The sequence below is a fragment of the Semicossyphus pulcher genome, unplaced genomic scaffold (assembly GCF_022749685.1).
Source record: "Semicossyphus pulcher isolate SPU_LCO1_2020_fin unplaced genomic scaffold, fSemPul1.0.p SCAF_11, whole genome shotgun sequence".
In the NCBI taxonomy this organism is placed as follows: domain Eukaryota; kingdom Metazoa; phylum Chordata; class Actinopteri; order Labriformes; family Labridae; genus Semicossyphus; species Semicossyphus pulcher.
In genome coordinates, this window is record NW_027211615.1 from 13,877,940 (window position 1) to 13,896,342 (window position 18,403).

The window sequence follows — 18,403 nt, forward strand, 5'->3', positions numbered from 1 at the left end:
GCATCCTTTGGTTTTAATGTAGCCATAAAAATTGTTCATTGTGCAATTGTGCAAAGATCTTGACAAACTCTACCTGTGGATTACTTTACAAATATCAAGATCAGAGGTTTTTTTTCAAAAAAAGCTGCAAAATAAAATCCAAAAATGAACATTTTCATCTTCAAATATCAGGTAAACATAGTGTGATTTAGTGTCATTTTAATCAAGCACAGCTTTAGCAATAACAACCCACATTCCTGTGCACCTTTTATTACATCTCAGGTTTTTATCTGAGGCTCCGTTGGGTTTTACACGATGCCATCTCAACTGTTCCACCTCGAACAAGCAGCTGAGTTATTAAAGGCTCTCCAAAATACCCCACTCTGTTCCTTTTTTTAGATTCTAATTTGGTTCTGCTGTGATTTATGTCCTGCATCTGAGGGGAGGTCGAGGGGGGGCGCGGTGCGTCACAGTCGCTCTGAACATAGATGACAAATGTCAGGGTGGGGGCTTTCGGGGTTAATAAAGCAGAACTGAACCGACGCAGCAGACGGATTTCATAAAACAGGAGGGTCCTGGGCATCTTTTGCTCAGACACTTCAGATGTTTTTCCCTGTTGCAGGTTTAGACTTTCAGCTGAATTCCTCTGTGCGTGCAGGAAGGCAGCCAGAGATGTCACTCAGTACTCGGACACACATGGTGCAGGTCCATTTGGCACTTTAAGCTTTTAAGAGGGAATTGTCCCTGCCAAGAACAATAAGCCTTGATAATGGCCTGCTGAAAAAACATACCAGTCTGAATATGCAGGCCAAGTATGCAAAGCATGTTAATTTGTTCAAGAAAAAGGTAACAAAAGTTCTTTTTTTGAGATCATTCTGAAATAACACTGCAAATGATATTATGCCTGTATTTCATTTAGTTGAGTTAAAAATCATGTCAAGATCTTGATACCTGCCTATTTCCATCTTCCAGTCTTTGCATTAAAACATTATCTTGGTTGCTGTCTCCAGCAGCCGCCCAAACGATGAATGGAGAGGGAGAGCAGTTTGTAGGTTTGCAGCTTTGCACTCCAGCAGAGTTCTTGCTGCGTGGGCGTCAGTCAAGGTAAAAACAATGAAACTACACTTGCACCTACAAGAGTTTTTCTTTCTCTTTATTTATTCATTCTTGAACAGATATTTATGCAAACATTGCATATGCTCATTTTCTTCAAACTAAACCAGACAAAATCACATCTGCAGATCAAGTTAAAGTGCATTGTCCTACTGTTATCCCATCTTTGGGAAATACCCACCAAACCAGACACCTCCAGACACAATCCTGACTCACCATCCGCCGCTCTGCAGACAATATGGGCAAATGTATTTTTACCATCGCTTCATTTAATTTCCTTCCTTCCTTTTTTTTTTCTTTTTCAAAATAATCCCAGACACTTGTCACTCGATCACGTCAAAATATGTCTGGCAACGTGCAGAGATGCAACTTTTTCTGCCTGGTTATTTATAAGCAAATTTGGAAATTACTACAGGATTATATTTCCCATTTTGTGGCAACAGTGGTTTATGGGGAAACGGAAACTTTTTTTTGGTTTTGTCAAACATCAAAATCCTCAGTGAAGCACTTTTACAACCTGTGCAAAAACTGGAAACTAACACATAACAATAGTGCACACATGAATGTCTATTACTGTACACTTCTATCCAATCAGTGTATCAAACACAAACACAGATGAGATAAATGCTTTTCTTCATGGATTGAATTGTGATGCTGTTGCAGACTCCATTCACACAAATCAAATCAATCACTTAGTGCACCAATTGCGTGCCGAATTTAAAGCCTCCTCTCTTCATCTCCTTCTCTCCCTCTAAACAGGCTGTCAGCTACCACGCCAGCTCAGTCCCCTTCCTCCCCCACTGACCCTGTTTCCATTTCAGCCAAAGCTCCCAGTGATATTGAGAGGTTTAATGCTCATCCACGGTATCATCTAGTATCCAAGTCTATAAAAAGCACATTCTTTGCAGTTTTATACTTGATTAATTCTAGTGTAAAGTACAGTCATGAAAAACAGGTGAGTCATTTCAAAATAAAGTGCCACATCAGCACAAGATCTGTTTCTTGTACCACTAAAGCTGCTATCTCCACATGCAAACCTTGCAGTGTTCATGTACATATCAGCACCATCTTTGGCAATATTACAGCCTTGCTCAGCGCAGGTCAGGTGACCCAACCTCGCCGAACCCGTATGACATTGATTTATCCCTGTAAATATAGCACTTCCTTGGGAATATCACAGCAGGCAGGAAACATAGTGGTCAGGAGGTGCATGAGAGTGAGATAATAGAGGTGGAAACAGTGAGCACACAACAAATAATGGAAAGATAGAGATCTGTAACCAGGCCATGTGAGACATATTACAGTGTGCTGGTGTCGCTGGGAGGAAGCCTGAATCATTCCTGCAGTAAGGGGTCCGCCCATCAAACTTCTACATGCTTATTTAAAGTCAATGCGTTACAATGTACAGTTTATAGAATTACAAGGTGCCATGCAGACAAACAAGTGCATATAAACATACATATACATCAACAACAACATAGCTTACTTATACACAGACTGTCTGCACAAACCTATAAAAAAGACTAACAAAACATAAAGTATGTAGACTTAGACTAAGCACTAGCAAATGAAAACAAGCAGTTGTGCCTTAAGTTCATATTTAAAAGTGTAGTATATACTTTTAGTAAACCCTTGCAGACTATTACCTAATTCAAAAGGTATGCACACAATTAAAACAAGATCAACTTACGAAGGATCAAATGTAACTAAATAAATATATTTTGACATATCTCAGCAAGAAAACCTTGCTTAAATAATAAAATCAGCCTAAATAATGTTAACACCTGTGTGGGTGTAACATGAGTGATAGGTACAGTTTTTGGTACTTTACTTGTTACTTTATATTTAAACGACACTACATCTGAATATTTTAGCCATATTTATTTTGTATATTTAATATGGCAACTTAAATAACTTGTAGTTTTGCAGGTTAGGTGTGTAAATTAAATATATATTGAAGGCTATATAATCAATTTTAAAAATACTTTTTTTGACATTTATATGCAACAGCATATAACTTTTAAAAATGTAATTCAACTTGATATTCAAAATTGTGTCACAAGCTATGGAGGTGACAGGCATCACGCTGCTGGACACACTGAGTTTGATGGAACAAGTGGAGAGGACAGAGAGTGAGTCAGTAGACATCAGAGCTGTTGACAGGCCCGTACATCATCCCTCTAAAATAGCAGGGCATCGAGACATAACATAAATACACATAAAATGAGATCCTCTTCTATGAGGTGCGTGACACTGCTCGTGCTGGAGCTCCCCCTTCTGATAAAAAGCGAGACTGCAGTTCCCACATGCTTGGAAAGATTGGCCATACAGTTTATATTGTGTAACGAAGGCTTTTCTGGAAAGCTTAAAGGAATAAAATGTGCTTGTTTGTGCTGACTGTGGTTACATTAAGCTCGAAACCAAACAGACTGTGGGCTTTAAATGCCCCGTTTGCTGTTCCGAGAAATGCTTTGGCACCGTTAAATTACTTATTAGGCCACTTACCATCATGCACGTGAGGCCCGCTCTGTAATTGATAAGAGGGTTCGTCTATTTACGCTCAGCAACAGCTCCCGCTCCGACTTTTTCCGGTAACGTCCTCCAGCGGCGAAACATGACACCCGTAGCCATGGAAACAAAACAACTGCAGTTACCCAATATGGGCAAGGGGAAGTGATACGTTACGGCAAACGCGTGTTGACGTCACACACACGGCACGCACTGTGCGGCTGCTGCTGCTGTAGAATCGGATTCCCTTGACCGTGACAACAGTGGAGCCGAGAACGAGCTATGAATAAATAATTAACCTGCTGTTTCTGCTGCTCCCACTCCTTTTATACACATAAATACATTTTCTCGATGTTTGTACTTTATGTAATCCTTAATCCAAAATATAGACACTCTGACATCCTTATGGACTGATGCAGAGCTGAAAATATTCCGAAATAAAGTTCATTTGTGACCCTCTTCTTGAGTTTTATAAAGCTAACCTAGCATAAGAGGCTATATAATCTTTTTCAACAGCTGGATAATTTAACAATTTTCTTATTTTTTGTTAACCCTTGCATCCAGCAGAGGTTAATTTTCATTCTTGACCTCAGGAAATAGCAGTTTAGCAGAAACAGAGGCATTTACTAGCTAGCTATGATATTTATAACCAGTTTAAGAGCAGAAATTAGGCACTTTAAGCATGATAAGAAAGAAAGTGATCAGAAAAATAAGACCCGTTTGGTACCTGATCTGGAGCATCATACCTCAGGATCTTCTTTGGCAGATAGCTTAGTAGCCATGATGCTGTGGATGCTAAAATTTCCTCTTTATTAAGCATGTAAGGTCTTTCATGATGATTAGCTTAAGTTAAAAGTTTATTGTCAAGACTGGAAAACAGAGATAACATTATATTTTACCATGAATTTCCTTTAGTAGGTGTTTGAACCTTCTATCATGGTACTTCCTCAGGCCATAAAGGGACATGATGACTAATTTAGACACTTTGAAGACAGAACGCCTTATAGTGCTCCACAAAGTACATTTGAACATCTGCAATTGATGATTAAGATTATGGAATATGACTGAAAGCTCCAGAATAGCTAAACGAACCCAGTGATTAAATGTTTGTTCCAATAAATGTTTCTGACTTAATGAGAACGAAAGCAAGCAAATCTTTGTGGTTGTTTTATTTTATTTCCAGCATTATACAATTGCATCTGACATATTTTGATCGGTAAAAAAATAAACTATGTCATAAAATACATTTTGATAAAATACATGACATGATCTTTTTTATGGAAACACTTTAAAGTAAAAATGTCAAGTTAGGGGACACCTTACAGCAAGATGTTACACCTACACGCTACACATTAGCAACCCTGCTAGTTTCACTTTTTGGCTACGACACAGTATTACACACATTATAGGCTATTGAGCATGATCTTACTTCACATCACAATTAGGGATTGTTTAACACAAGATACCACCTTGTCTTTGAATACAGATGACTTGTATTTGCATGCATTTTTTTTTTTACCAGTGCGAGACTTTTTCAGAGAATTGCACCAGCAGTATGGAAGAAGTCAACCCTGATACACCCACAGAAAACATGTCATCTACACGACCTTTGATGTTTATGTTTACACAACACCAAACTCACAAAAGATTATTTGAGAGAGAGCGATCATAGCTTGCTGGCTGGTTAGAATACAATAACAGTATCGTTGCATAACTTCTTTTGCATTCACAAGGCCAGAAGTGTTGGAGAATTCAGACTATCTTTCATTAACTCAGATGCACCCAGGCTGCCTTTGAGGCCCTCGAAGCCCTCTGACAGGGAATCAATCTCAGAGTAATTAAAGGAAAACACTGTGCGGTAATTGCTACAAGTGGGACTGGAAGACATGACAGGTGTGCTCAAAGATTCAAGGTCGTTCGCCACAGACTTGTACAGGGTTTCCCAGTCGGAGAGGCAGAAGGGGCTGCTCAGGTCTATGTCGGGGACAGAAGCGACCATATCCGAAGTCACTTCCATCTCCAGGCTTGGCACCAAGTCATCCAGGTCGTCTCCTTTTAAGTCCTCCAGAGCGTCTTCTTCTTCTGCACTCGAACACAGCAGGATGTTGGAGTTCCCAAAAATGGCCGCCGCAGGGATGCAAGGGACGGTATCCATATCCTGACAAATAGGGACTTCTGCAACCGCCGTGTTGCTCTCTGGGGTTTTTACGTTCTCTAAGATGGACAGCAGCTGTGGGGAGGCCGGAGGGTCCTGCAGCATGGTGTTATCATCATCCTCAGTGTCCTCCTCCTCATCATCTTCATCCTTGTCGTCATTTGCAGGGAGTTTGCAGGTTGGTTTATGGGAGGCTAAGACCTGCTCCAGTCTTTCCTTCTCCTTCAGCAGGTCGTCTATCTCTGTCTGGAGGGTCGACTTCTCTTCTTCCAGTGTGTCAGTCTCCTGAGGTGAGGAAGAAAATCAAAGGAGAAAGAAAACACTTAGCATGAAGGAACATGAAGACACTGCAACCCTATGGTGCCAAGCAGTCATCCCTGCTGTGTTCCTGTTATCCTTAATCACTAGCGACATGTAACACAGCTATGGGTGAGTGCACGTGCTGCGTGGCGCTCTGTAAATGTTTACATGTAACAGCATACTTACAGCTTGCAGAGTGTCTATCAGCTCCCTCCGTCTGTTACGACACTTTGCTGCAGCGATTTTGTTCCTCTCCCTCCTGATCCTCCTCCTCTCCTCCTCCTCTTTGGAAGCCTGAAATCAATCACAAATCGTCAATTAAATTCCGCATCCTGCTGCGTTTCTGCCATATCAGCAGTTGGCTCGTCAACACAATTTCTCTTGCCAAAAAAATGAGGAGGAAGAAAATCTTCGTCGCAGTGTATGCTGGGAATACAGATCGTCTCGGTGCAGACGCTCTCGTTCAGTTCAGGCGTTAAAATGCTGCACCACTGGCACGGTCCAGTCAGGCACGTGAACGCGCACGTTTATGCAATTTCCCGTTTCATTCATAAACACTGCTGGGCTCCGGACTGCAAAAGTAATTGCACTGCTATTCCTTGAAGTAATTACATTGAATAAAGTCTCGCGACGTTAATTTTGCTTTAACACTGTAGGCTAATCAATTACCTCGTCCTACATGTACTAATGAAAATATCGCGATAATTACATTTTCATTTTCCTCTGACATTGGAAAGGAGTTATGGGGAGAAATTGGGTGTTTTCAAAGAACAATATTGACTTATTAGTTGCCTGCTTAATTGACTTACTGATTGATTGATTGATTGATTGATTGATTGATTGATTGATTTTTGTAGGCTATAGCCTATTATTTAATTGATGAGGGCTGTGACATTACAGCACAATCAGTGAAGAGAAAAGAAACAGTACATGATGTACAAGAAGGCGTCAAGACATACAGAAAAAAGACCGTTACAAATGTATACATTTGATTGATTGATTGATTGATTGATTGATTGATTGATTTATTGACGTTATTTTTTAAACTGATATTCATTTTACTTCCAACACAGTTTTTTTTTCTTGCATACCTTATCTTTCAGCCCTTTCCTGTTGGAGGGCTTCGCCTTGTTTCTTCCAGCCGGGGAAGACGACTGGCTCACGCCGTGACTTCTGGTCCTCGCGCGGCCGGACGGAGACACAGATGTGATCACTGTCGGCTGCACCATCCACTTCAGATCCGGCGAGGTTGAGATTGCAGTCACAGTCGGAACAAAGGAGTCTGCTACACTGGACTCAATGTCCTGGTAAAAGCAACACAGAGACACACATGCAGTTAAACACTAATTTAACTTATCTGATGAGTGAAGACTCACCACCGCCTGTGACCTTTAGATGCGCTTAAATGCTGCATCAATCATCTGGCTGAGAAATGCCAAAATAGGCTAAATCAATAATGTCTGCAAAGCCATCAAAATAAGCTACATTCATCTCCATCATCATCATCTCTACCATCATCCTCTAAAATGAAAGGTCATATCTATGTAAAATACATTTCCAGATACAAATACTCCATTTCCATTTGAATTATCGTGATACATACAGACTCTACAGTCTCTGTGTGTACAAGCATTTTCAGCACGGGACATAATCATGTTAAAGAACATGCTGTCTATGAAATGTTCTTTGAAATGTGTGAACATTTTGTCCCAATGCACTGTCCTCCTGCACCCTATATTAGCCATATGCATGAATAATCCTGCAGGATTACGTTAGCCTATATGAGGATTATTTCTGTGGATGATCAGATCCGCTTGTACCTTGTCGCTGTCCACTGATGATGAAAGCGAGTCAGGAAGATGCTGGCTGCACCCAGGGGTGTCCCCGCCAGGCGATGCTGTGCTGCAGCTGGACGAAGAGTCGGAGTCAGAGCTGGAGTCTGGATGCATGTTCTCGTCTAACATCTCTGCATAAAAAAAAGAGAGCAGCTGATCTATTCTAAAGAGGAAAGTAACGCTTAAACGCCTCTCTATATTCCATTTGCCAGCTTCATAAATGGGAACTGTGCAGATAGTGGAGAGGCCCGCCTTTTATAGTGAGCTGGAATTTTATGAATGAAATCTGTGTGGTGAGACTGAACCATTCCACACGGGGGAGAGGGAGGAGAAAATAAAACCAGCATATATATATTTTTTACCAATGAAAAAATAAATCCTGCACATGTCTACAGCAACATTAGCAGATCGATCATTTTAACTCATGTTGTTCAATCAAATATCACAAATATCGAGCATATGTTAAGTGACACCCCCGCCTGCATGAGGTGCCCATCGCCATGAATGAACTACGTCATATCATGTATGCAGCATCTGCATCATATAGGCTACATGATGTTCCCTTTTTGTCCTCATATGATCACACGGTGTACCTTAAAACTACTGCCGCAATCGTGGCGAGAGAAACGTTCCTCCAGGAGAACGGAGGAGATTGCAAATAAATACAGGCTAAATAATCAATTTAAATCAGTTGGTGTGTGATGTACGAACAATGCTGGTGGACTTTATAACATCCGCAGTGCAATAATATAGATACAGGGACCTAAATGTCTCATGAGGACAAATACTGTAAACCGTTTTACAATTACACACAGCTTCAATCACCCTGCCTGATTATTGATGAGCTGCTAAATGAAGTGTCATCCATATATCACATTGCTTTTCACCTGCCTCTGCATATGAATACAGCTCCAGCAACAGATTTGTCGCTGTAGTAAAGCAGCCAATCGCCAAATGGACCGGTCGAGCCATATATGGTGTTTCCGTCGAACAGGGGGCGCGCTGTGGCGCACAAGAGAGAGAGAGCGCAGACGGACGTGTGCGTGTGGCTGTGTGTGGCCCACTCACTCACAAAAGAAAAGTAAAACAAGCTGTAAAAGACTGTCCCGTCATGCATTGTACCTGATAGCAGCGTCATTATCTGCGTCTTGAATGGACTCAGAGACGCTACTTTTAGGACACGCCGCATGTGACCCATCGTTTAGGTGTAATGATATGATACACAGCTATTTATGCACATATTGATCTGCAAATGCTTTTGCGGGTCATCGTATCATCAGACTAATGGGTGAATGCAGATAACTAAAAATATTAGTCATCTGCTTTTCCAAAAGTCTATGTAACTTATGATTTTCAGGCTGGTTTTCTCATAACAGGCTAATTATTTATGAGAAAACAGCTATTTATGGCACCAATTGTGTTGACTGAGCTTAATTCCCGTATAGCCCAATTATATTCTTAAAAGAAAGGGGATTATATATTCTGCATATGCTATATTTAGGTCTCAGATGACCTCACAGATCCACTGTAGAGAAAGCGATAGACTGTGAATAGAGGGGGCCTCTCCCCGCTCAGAGGGCTTCCCGGCAGGCACAGCCCCCTTTGGACTCCTTTACCGGCACATCATTAGGTGGTCCGCGTGAACCCATTCAGTGTGCGGCGGCTCGAGACCAAAAGGGTTTAAAGGTCGGACAAAAGTGCAGACACCCCTCACCAAAGCTCAAAGGCTTGTTTTCTTCAAGGCAACATAAGCGTGAACGTGCACAGACCGGCGGAGTTTATTTTTAGCGTCAGTGACATCAGCGGTCAAAGGTCATGTAAATGAGACAAATCATTTAAGTTTGCTGTGAATAAAAACACTGCTGCTGTTTAATAAAACTTAAGGTAAAATTACATGGCCCAGATTTTTTTCTTTAAATGATTCTTTAGAACATAAACTACAATAATAGCATAACAAAACCAAAAGTTCAGGTGTAGCCTCATCCATGTAAAGTATTACTAAATAGTAAATTAATTTCTCCAAAACAGAAGTGCAGCCCTCGTCTGTGTTATATTTTCCTTCCATTGTTATTGTTATTATGGCCAACAACTAAATTGTTTTGGTCACCAATGCGCTATGCCATTCTTTTATTTCTACTTTATTTCTACTTTGTACTAAACATTGTTCAAACAAATAGTCTATGTCAGCATAGCTTTGGAAGCTGCTGTTCTTGCCAACCAGTCAAACAAAAGTGTTCAAACAATCCACAAGATAAACGGGCTGTTTGGTGTCCTCTTTCATTTTGCAAACACCATGGAGAGAGCGCTGTCTGAGAGCCACAACACAAACAGAGCTCTCACTCTGCCACTGTCTCACAAAACCAGACGTTTCGGGCATTCAGCTGACGTAGTGACGCGTCGTATGGGGGTTACTGCGCAGCCGACACAGGAGAGCCGGTTTTGTTTTTACTGTGTTGAGTGAGCCGTCTCCACAACATAAACGATCGTTGTTGCTATGCAAAATGAGGACGTCACTGACGCGAAGGGGTGGAGTGTTGCTGGGGCAACCAAGAATGTTGAGCAAAACAGGAGCGCGGGAACCAGAACACGAGTCCTTTAACCTATATTGATGCACTTAGACATAATAACACTGTTATTATTTACACGGATATTAACACAACTTTAAGACTTAAAATAGGCCTACTTGATTTATTTTTAACCACATCCCAGCCTGTAGATGTAGCCTACAATGTTAAGGGACCAATAAAGAAGGGCATTCCTAAAGGAACTCTTAGCAATTCAAAGAAAAAGAGGAAGCAACTATTGTGGACGTTACCAGAGTGTTTACTTTGGTCTCTCCTCATTCATAACTTTTTATGAATGCTAACTCAACAAATCATCTACAAAATGTTGCTGACACTATTACATTGAATTGTGGTGTTTGTGCCTGTTCTACAGGCCCACTTTTCCACGAAGGGAAATGGAAATGGAAGTGAAAATATGTTGTAAAGCAATACAGCATGCTAACTCAGTTATACAATCAAGGCACGAGGATTCCCCTCTTATTGGGGAAGACCTTTATGATGAAGCCCGGACATCCCTGAGAAAAGCTGCCGTGGAAAAGTACACAAAACAAACCAGTTATCAGTTTCCTGCGTAACTAAACACGCCCTGACTTGTGTAGCACACTTAAGGAACAAGAAGTGCCTGAGGGAAGAGTACACATGTAACTGCGTCTGCTCTGACATGAATTATGGAGTATGTGATGCATGTTTACATAGAAGTGTTTTGCATTGTAGGCAAATTAGACACATTCCCTTTTTCTCATGCCAGTGAATAAATATCCTGCAAGCTATGGGGGGATTTCAGTTAAAAAATTAGGCTTCTTTGTTTACCACATATAACGTACAAACAGTTTTATTTTTACCTTTAATTTTTTATTCATATTTCATTATTCACATGTCTTAAAAGCATGCCACCAGAGGGATTAGATCATGTTACACAGTGAAAGAAGATTTGAAAGGTTGAATATAAGTTTTAAAATATGGTTCAAAAACTGAACATATTCAAATAATCAATGTCTGGGGGGAAAAAAATACTTCACTTAAACAATTCCCATAGAGTAATGTTTGCAATGTCGCAAAGCTTCAACACACCTTCACTGAAAGAAAGGAGCTTTGCATTCTGGGATTTTGAGGATTGGAAACCAAAAATGCATTTTTCATTTTCCTAACATATTTGTATGTTGGGAAACTTTTTTCCCTGACTTGTTGGATTAAAGCATGTTTGGTCAAACCACTAACGCTTAAAGATGAGGAACCAGGCTCCTATAATGTCTATCAGAGGACATTTGTGTCAGTTATCTTTAGGACAAATAGGTACATTTTAATGCAAACATATCGAATGATTAAACACTCTTCTTTTGTTAACCCTGATGTGCTCAGCAGTGATGCACAGTTAGGGATGACAGAGGGTAGTTGTGTGAAACAAAAGTGTGAGCAGGAGGAGTCAGAGGAGGTGACTGGTTGAGTGGGTGAAGATGAGGGGAGGAACTCTGACTGATACGCTGATGGATCCGACTGGTACCTGAAGGTAGCACAAAAGAGGAAGGAGTATGTGTTATATTGGAGATGTGCTGCAGGAGGTCAGGGGACCTTGATATATCTTATTTCTTCTTGACTATCTTCTGTATAGCTGTTTAGCTGGAGGACACCTAAAGACCACAATACATCTGAAATATATGTTCTAATATCATTAATCTGTACATTACGACTCAAGAAAGGCCGATTGGCTTACTCACTATGTAATTTAAACGAGAATAAAATAATAGTGGAGTTTCTCTGGGTACCAACAGCAGATTTAAATATTATTTATTTCTTTTGTTACTTGGCTATTATGCTAGTAGCAACAATAGTGTATTTGCAAAGCTAATATGTTGGACAAGCACACATAATTATGCACAGAGGGGAACATAATTTATATTTTTATCATCAGCATAACAAACACATAAAGTTCAGCTCAGTAAAAAGAGTGATAAAGCAAACTGCAGTGTTTGCTCCTGGCAGCACCATGCTACTGGAGGTGTAAATGTATTTGACATGAAGCTTTTATGCCTCTGTGAGCTATAGAAATGCATTGCATGCAAGCTGCCAAAGTAAAAGAAGTGAAAAGAGAAAAAAAAGTCTTATGATAAAGAATGACATTTTAATAACAGTTACATTTTTAATGCTTATTTCATAACAGACAAATCTGCATGTTTAAATTTGCCTCTGATGTACTTGGTGTGTAGGATGTACTTTTGCTGACCATTATCCCACTTATTCAGTTTTCACAACAGCCTCTGTGTTTGTTGTCTTACATAACGTCATGTCGCTGTCGGCCACTCGGATGGTGTATTTCCCAGCAAGGTCCGCCCCTTTTACAGGATGCACCATATTTGGAAAATGACGTACTGGGGATACCGTTTCTGGAATATTCCATTTCTTGAAGACAAGCGTAAAACTTAATATCTAAATGATTCTTTTCGCCTTTAAAAGCGCATACTTGCGTTTTATATTAAACCTTTAGTGCTTTTAAACTTTGTACAAGCTATATTTCGCTGAGTTGCTAGGTCATTGTTTTGGTGTTTTCTCCCCGCGGTGTCGGGTTAGGAGCGCTCCTTTTTGCCTACGTCACTCCGCCGGCTATAAAAACCCTCCGACCTGACAGCGTTGGCATTCAAACTTTCAGTAGCAGAGCAACAGCAAGACAAAAAAGAGATCGGGAATTTTGAGTTTCTCACAAACTCAACTTAAGGGATTTCCTCACTCAAGGTTACATTTCCTCGTTTATTTGGATCTTCCTACTTGTTTGTTGGTGAAAGATGATGTTTACCGCTTTCAACACGGAGTGCGATTCCTCCTCCCGCTGCAGCACCGCTTCCCCGTCCGGAGAGCTTGGAGGCTACTTTCCCTCTCCAGCGGGATCTTACTCCAGCATGGGATCCCCCCAGTCTCAGGTATGTCCAGTCAAATATTACTCAACTGTTATTACAATGTTAGTTATATGGCATTTTTTATTATTTGTTCTTGTTTGCAATGCAAGTAATAACACGTAAAGATAAAGCTCAGTTTAGCATTCACGGCTTAAAATAAAGTAGAATAAAATAGGAGCTGGTTGATCAATATGGATAAGATGCTAAGTTGTCTTCAAATAGTCTACTGACCTGCACTTTAGAGTGCAAGGCAAGCTTCATTCATCCACCTGGAAACTCCTCTGAGAGAGTGTAACGTCACAGCTGACATCATATGGATATTTTTAAACCACCCAGCTTTTTATAGCCCCCCTGTTTCATTCATAGACACCCTGCAAAGCTGCACCCCCTCCTGACATTATAAAATGTACTGATGATTCTCTTGCTTCACTTCCCACAGGATTACACTGACCTGACAGCATCAAGTGCCTCCTTCATCCCCACCGTCACAGCCATTTCCACAAGCCCAGACCTGCAGTGGATGGTGCAGCCTTTGATCTCCTCAGTGGCCCCCTCTCACAGAGCTCACCCCTACACCTCCAGCCCCAGCCCCGCCTACTCCAGACCGGGCATGAGGTCTGCAGCCTCCAAGGCTCACAACTCTCTGAAGAGGGGCAGAATGGAACAGGTAATTAATATCTGATCATGTACTTCAAGCGTTGCATAACAAAGTGCTGATTATTGTAGAGCTGGAGGCTTAACTTCTTCTTCTATTATGCGCAGATAACACCCGAGGAGGAAGAGAAGAAGAGAGTTCGCAGAGAGAGAAACAAGCAGGCAGCAGCAAAATGCCGCAACAGGAGGCGAGAGCTTACAGACACTCTGCAAGCTGTAAGTATGCCACAGATTTACCACCACTCTCTCCAAAGTATTTCTCACCACGGCTACTGGAATTGTTATCGAACAGCCAAGCTAACGCCACTTCCTTTTTTCTACCTTGCAGGAAACTGATCAGCTCGAGGATGAGAAGTCCAGCCTGCAGAACGATATCGCAAATCTTCTGAAGGAGAAGGAGAGGCTTGAGTTCATTCTGGCTGCCCATCAACCCATCTGTAAAATCCCCTCAGAGCTGGACACAGAGTTCTCCATGACCTCCATTTCTCCTGTCCACTCCTGCATCTCCAGAAAGGTGTCCCCCCAGCCTCCGACCACCCTCCCTGCTGCATCCACGATCACTTCAAGCCAGCCAACCTTCACTTCAACCTCCAATTCCATCTTCTCCAGCAGCAGCTCCATCCTCTCCACCGCCACCGTCTCCAACAGCTCTATGAAGATGACAGACCTGGACTCCTCCGTCTTAGAGGAGTCTCTGGATCTGCTGGCCAAGACAGAGATGGAGACAGCACGCTCAGTGCCCGAGGTCGACCTGGCCAAGTCCCTCTACGCTACTCAGGACTGGGAGCCCCTTCACGCCACAGCCAATAGCAATGACTTTGAACCTCTGTGCACGCCTGTGGTGACCTGCACACCTGCCGGCACCACCTTCACGTCTTCTTTTGTGTTTACCTTCCCAGAGGCGGAGACCTTCCCCACCTGTGGCATCGCCCACAGGAGAGGAAGTAACAGCAATGAGCAGTCCTCTGACTCCCTCAGCTCACCAACCCTGCTGGCCCTTTAAAGACTCTATCAAGAACATTAATACTTCCTATGGAGCACATTTTCTTTACATATGAGATAGATGTGCTGATCACAGGGCTATGGAATGGACAAATATTTATGATTTTATTCGCCTTTATCTATACTTGCCTATTACACCGATGTAGCAAGTAAAAAAAGCATGTTTCAAGTACTACCACCTAGTCGTTTTATGAGTTCATATATGATTTTCTGGTGCTAGATAACAAAAAATTGTTGTAGTGGTTATGTGTTCAGAGCAATAGTTATTATTGATCCAGTTTGTTTTTCTGGTTGATGGAATGTTAGAGTAATTGTGAACTGTTTGTGAAACTTAAAACTGACGTGCTTTGTCTTAACCATGGTATGAAGTTTTCTGTGAAAACATTAGTGGTTTTAATTTATGAAATTTCAATTTATTTTTTTACAGAGAGAGTAACTATGATCGCTGTTTGTAAGATATGTGAATAAAAGATAGTGATATTTCAATTCAGTTATTTGGCTCTGTGGCTTTCCTCTTCCTGTTTGCACTCACACGTTTGAAAATATCTTTGCAGATGCATAATTAACAGTGGGATAGAATACCAGCTTTATTGGGGAATCAACACACAATTAGAATAATGTCTAAAATTAGCTTCTTTAAGGAATAGCTGTATTTTTCCTGCACCTCCACTGGCTCTATTTATTGTTCCGTCTGTTGCCAAGGTTAACTATACGTCAGGGCTCTGACGTCAGTGCGTTCTTTCCATTTTTTTTAATTTGCAAGCAAAGCGCGATGACGTGACACTTCCGTGCCCAAATATAGAATGTTAGCACGACTAGTTGCTGCTGTCAGCCATAGCTAATAGCAGACAGATCGCTCGTCCATACGTTTCTTTTTCTGCTCCAACATCAAACTAAGTGTTCGTCTTTGAGTTATTATCGAAATATATATCCTATTTGACCGTTGGTGTGTCTGTAGAAAAGAAGGAAACGTGATTCTTTCTTACGTGCTCGTGGCAAAAGAACCGCTGCAAACGTACGGTTATAAAACAGGAACCGCAAGAGGATCCGAAAGCAACATTTCAACCACGACCTACGTTGGTTTGATTTTTTCTGCTCTTTTTGAAAGACCCGAATTTGTCAAACTATCACCTCCCACAGTCAAAGATGCGAGTTACAGCACGATGCAAGAAAGGAGTCCGCAGAAATAATTCATAAAGGCACAGACAGCAGTTTAGACTGAAGCAAATGGACTGGCCTGAGGCATGCAGACAGCTGGACATGAAGTGCTCAATTCCTTTTCATTGAGCCTGTTTCAACTTTCCCTTCGAACCAAGCAGACACTAAATTAACCTGCAAGGGAATTGCAGAGCTGGGAGAAAATGTCTGGAATGATACATAGTTGACAATTGAATATGACATTTGGATTGTGGTGATCCAGATTTTCCAAAAAGTCTATATTATAATTTTCCAAATGACCAGTTAAGGCCACAGACCCCTAATGATTTATTTAGACACACTGTCATGTAAGAAACATACAGCTGACTCAAATGTGTGAACAAAAGCTTATAAAAAAAAGCTTTTCATTTAATTCAGGACATTTGGGTGCTTTAGTTTCTGTGATCCAGGTGCATGTGAGATAGTCTCTAAGCAATCATGACTTTTCCATCTTTCCTCCACAGAATTGTAACTCTAAATTCCAATTCACAGACAGTAAATTCATCACTTAGGCTACACATTGGTCAGTGGTGGATTTAATTTCAAACCAAGTGAGTGATCATCATGTCATTTTGGTCCACACTTAATCATAAAATTTTCCTACCCCTCCCTTCTACTTGACCCTCTTTCACCTCACTCACTCATTTCACCCTTTATCAATATTTCACCATGTGAATAATCATGGGAGGGCAGGGCAAGTTGCTTAAAGGCTTTGCACAGGAAGTGTGTTGCGTATGCGCACGGCGGACGCGCTGCGTGGAAGAGTACCAATCGCACAATACCTAACCTACTCTGACGCTTGAGCCCTTCCAGTGTGGTCACACCCTTTTTTTTGTGCAACACTGCCAAGATATCAGCAACTGTTTCTTTACTTCCTGTAGGCCTGCTGCTCCCAAGTACAACCTGCACCAAAGCAAAACATGCAAATATTTGAGAAAGTTTAATAATTGAAGTGGCAGAAGTACAATGCTTCTTGCTGTCTTGGGCTGTTTTTGCAAAGGCTCTTATTTTGTAAGCACTGTGCTGTTGTATAACTGCTGTTGTATCTGTTTTTCTTTGCACTTAAGCAGAGCCACTTTTTCCTCAATAAAGCCTCTAGTGCGACCATGCAGCGCCTAATAACTCCGTCTATTAATACCTTTTTGCCAGCCCCGGGGAGATGGGGTAGCAGCAGAAATAGCAGGTGCCTATTGCTTCTTTTAACATCAGCATCAACAGCAGTAAAATTAGACCACTATGACGCCAACCTGCGTCGGTGCTGCAACCCAGGGGAGGAAGCAGGCAGCGTACGCCTGATAGAAAGAGAGGAGCAAAGTAAGAGCGAGGAGAAGAGAGGAGGGGAGGGGGGAGGGAGATAGAGATCCCTGCCTTGGTGTAATTGTGAGCTCAGTGATGATGAAACAGTCGAGTTCGCCTCCGTGGCACGACGAAGCCCATCCCCTGACACTTTTCTTTTGTCGAGACAGGTTATAAAAGCTTAGAGAAACCATGATTACTTCAGTGTCTTCCCTCTGTGTCTTTCCGAGTGACAGTTTGATTCAGTTACTCAGTAGGGCATTTACAATGACACCTAATTACACCGGCACAATGCATGCAACTTATTCACCATGTCATCTGTGAGTGTTCTCTGTCGCAGATGTGTTCTGTGCTCTTATTTTTAGTATGGAGATGTGATAACAAGCATAACACAAAGAATGACAGCAATTAGACTGAGGGTGTGTAGACACTTGCGTCAGCATTCACGTATTGTACTCTGTACGACTTTCATAATGACCTGCTGAACCTGAGCCCAGAGGTGATAAAAAGGTGGGTCGATCAATAGGAAGATTACGGAAGTAACTTTCCAGGTCGCTGACACATTCCATTTCCTACAGAACAATGAAATGATTGAACATCTGAGGAAATTCACATTTAGTCATTTAAACATGTAAAAATGTACTCTGTTATATGACCATAGAGTTGTTAGAATTTCACTTCTTGCGTAAAAGCTCTGTAGCATGGAGGTGTGTGTGTGTGTGACAAGCTATTCTTAGAGGTTTTTTGACGCACTACACTGCAGCACTGGAGGGATTTCTCTATCCAATAATTACAGTTCACTTAGTACCAGACTCCCCACTCAGCCGCGTGTCCTCGTCTCATCTCGTGGGATCAGTAACAGGGATGTTTCCCTGGAAACTGGACAGCTCTATCGTATGTAATTGGGTAATC

The 18,403-nt window shown here is 41.5% G+C and overlaps 2 protein-coding genes across 2 annotated transcripts; one reads left to right on the forward strand and one right to left on the reverse strand.

The window, feature by feature from the left end:
• Positions 1-4,786: 4,786 nt before the first annotated feature.
• LOC138585304 (protein c-Fos-like) lies at positions 4,787-8,019 on the reverse strand. The gene is made up of 4 exons (XM_069657590.1): positions 7,876-8,019; positions 7,147-7,359; positions 6,242-6,349; positions 4,787-6,040 (listed from the first exon to the last, which is right to left on the reverse strand). Exons 1-4 carry the CDS (start codon positions 8,017-8,019, stop codon positions 5,327-5,329), a joined length of 1,179 nt encoding a protein of 392 aa, XP_069513691.1. The 3' UTR covers positions 4,787-5,326.
• A 5,074-nt stretch (positions 8,020-13,093) lies between these two features.
• Positions 13,094-15,488, forward strand: LOC138613517 (protein c-Fos-like). Its single transcript, XM_069687210.1, has 4 exons — positions 13,094-13,366; positions 13,782-14,009; positions 14,105-14,212; positions 14,325-15,488. The coding sequence occupies exons 1-4, from the start codon at positions 13,232-13,234 to the stop codon at positions 14,997-14,999; spliced, it is 1,146 nt and encodes a 381-aa protein (XP_069543311.1). The 5' UTR covers positions 13,094-13,231; the 3' UTR covers positions 15,000-15,488.
• Positions 15,489-18,403: the final 2,915 nt, after the last annotated feature.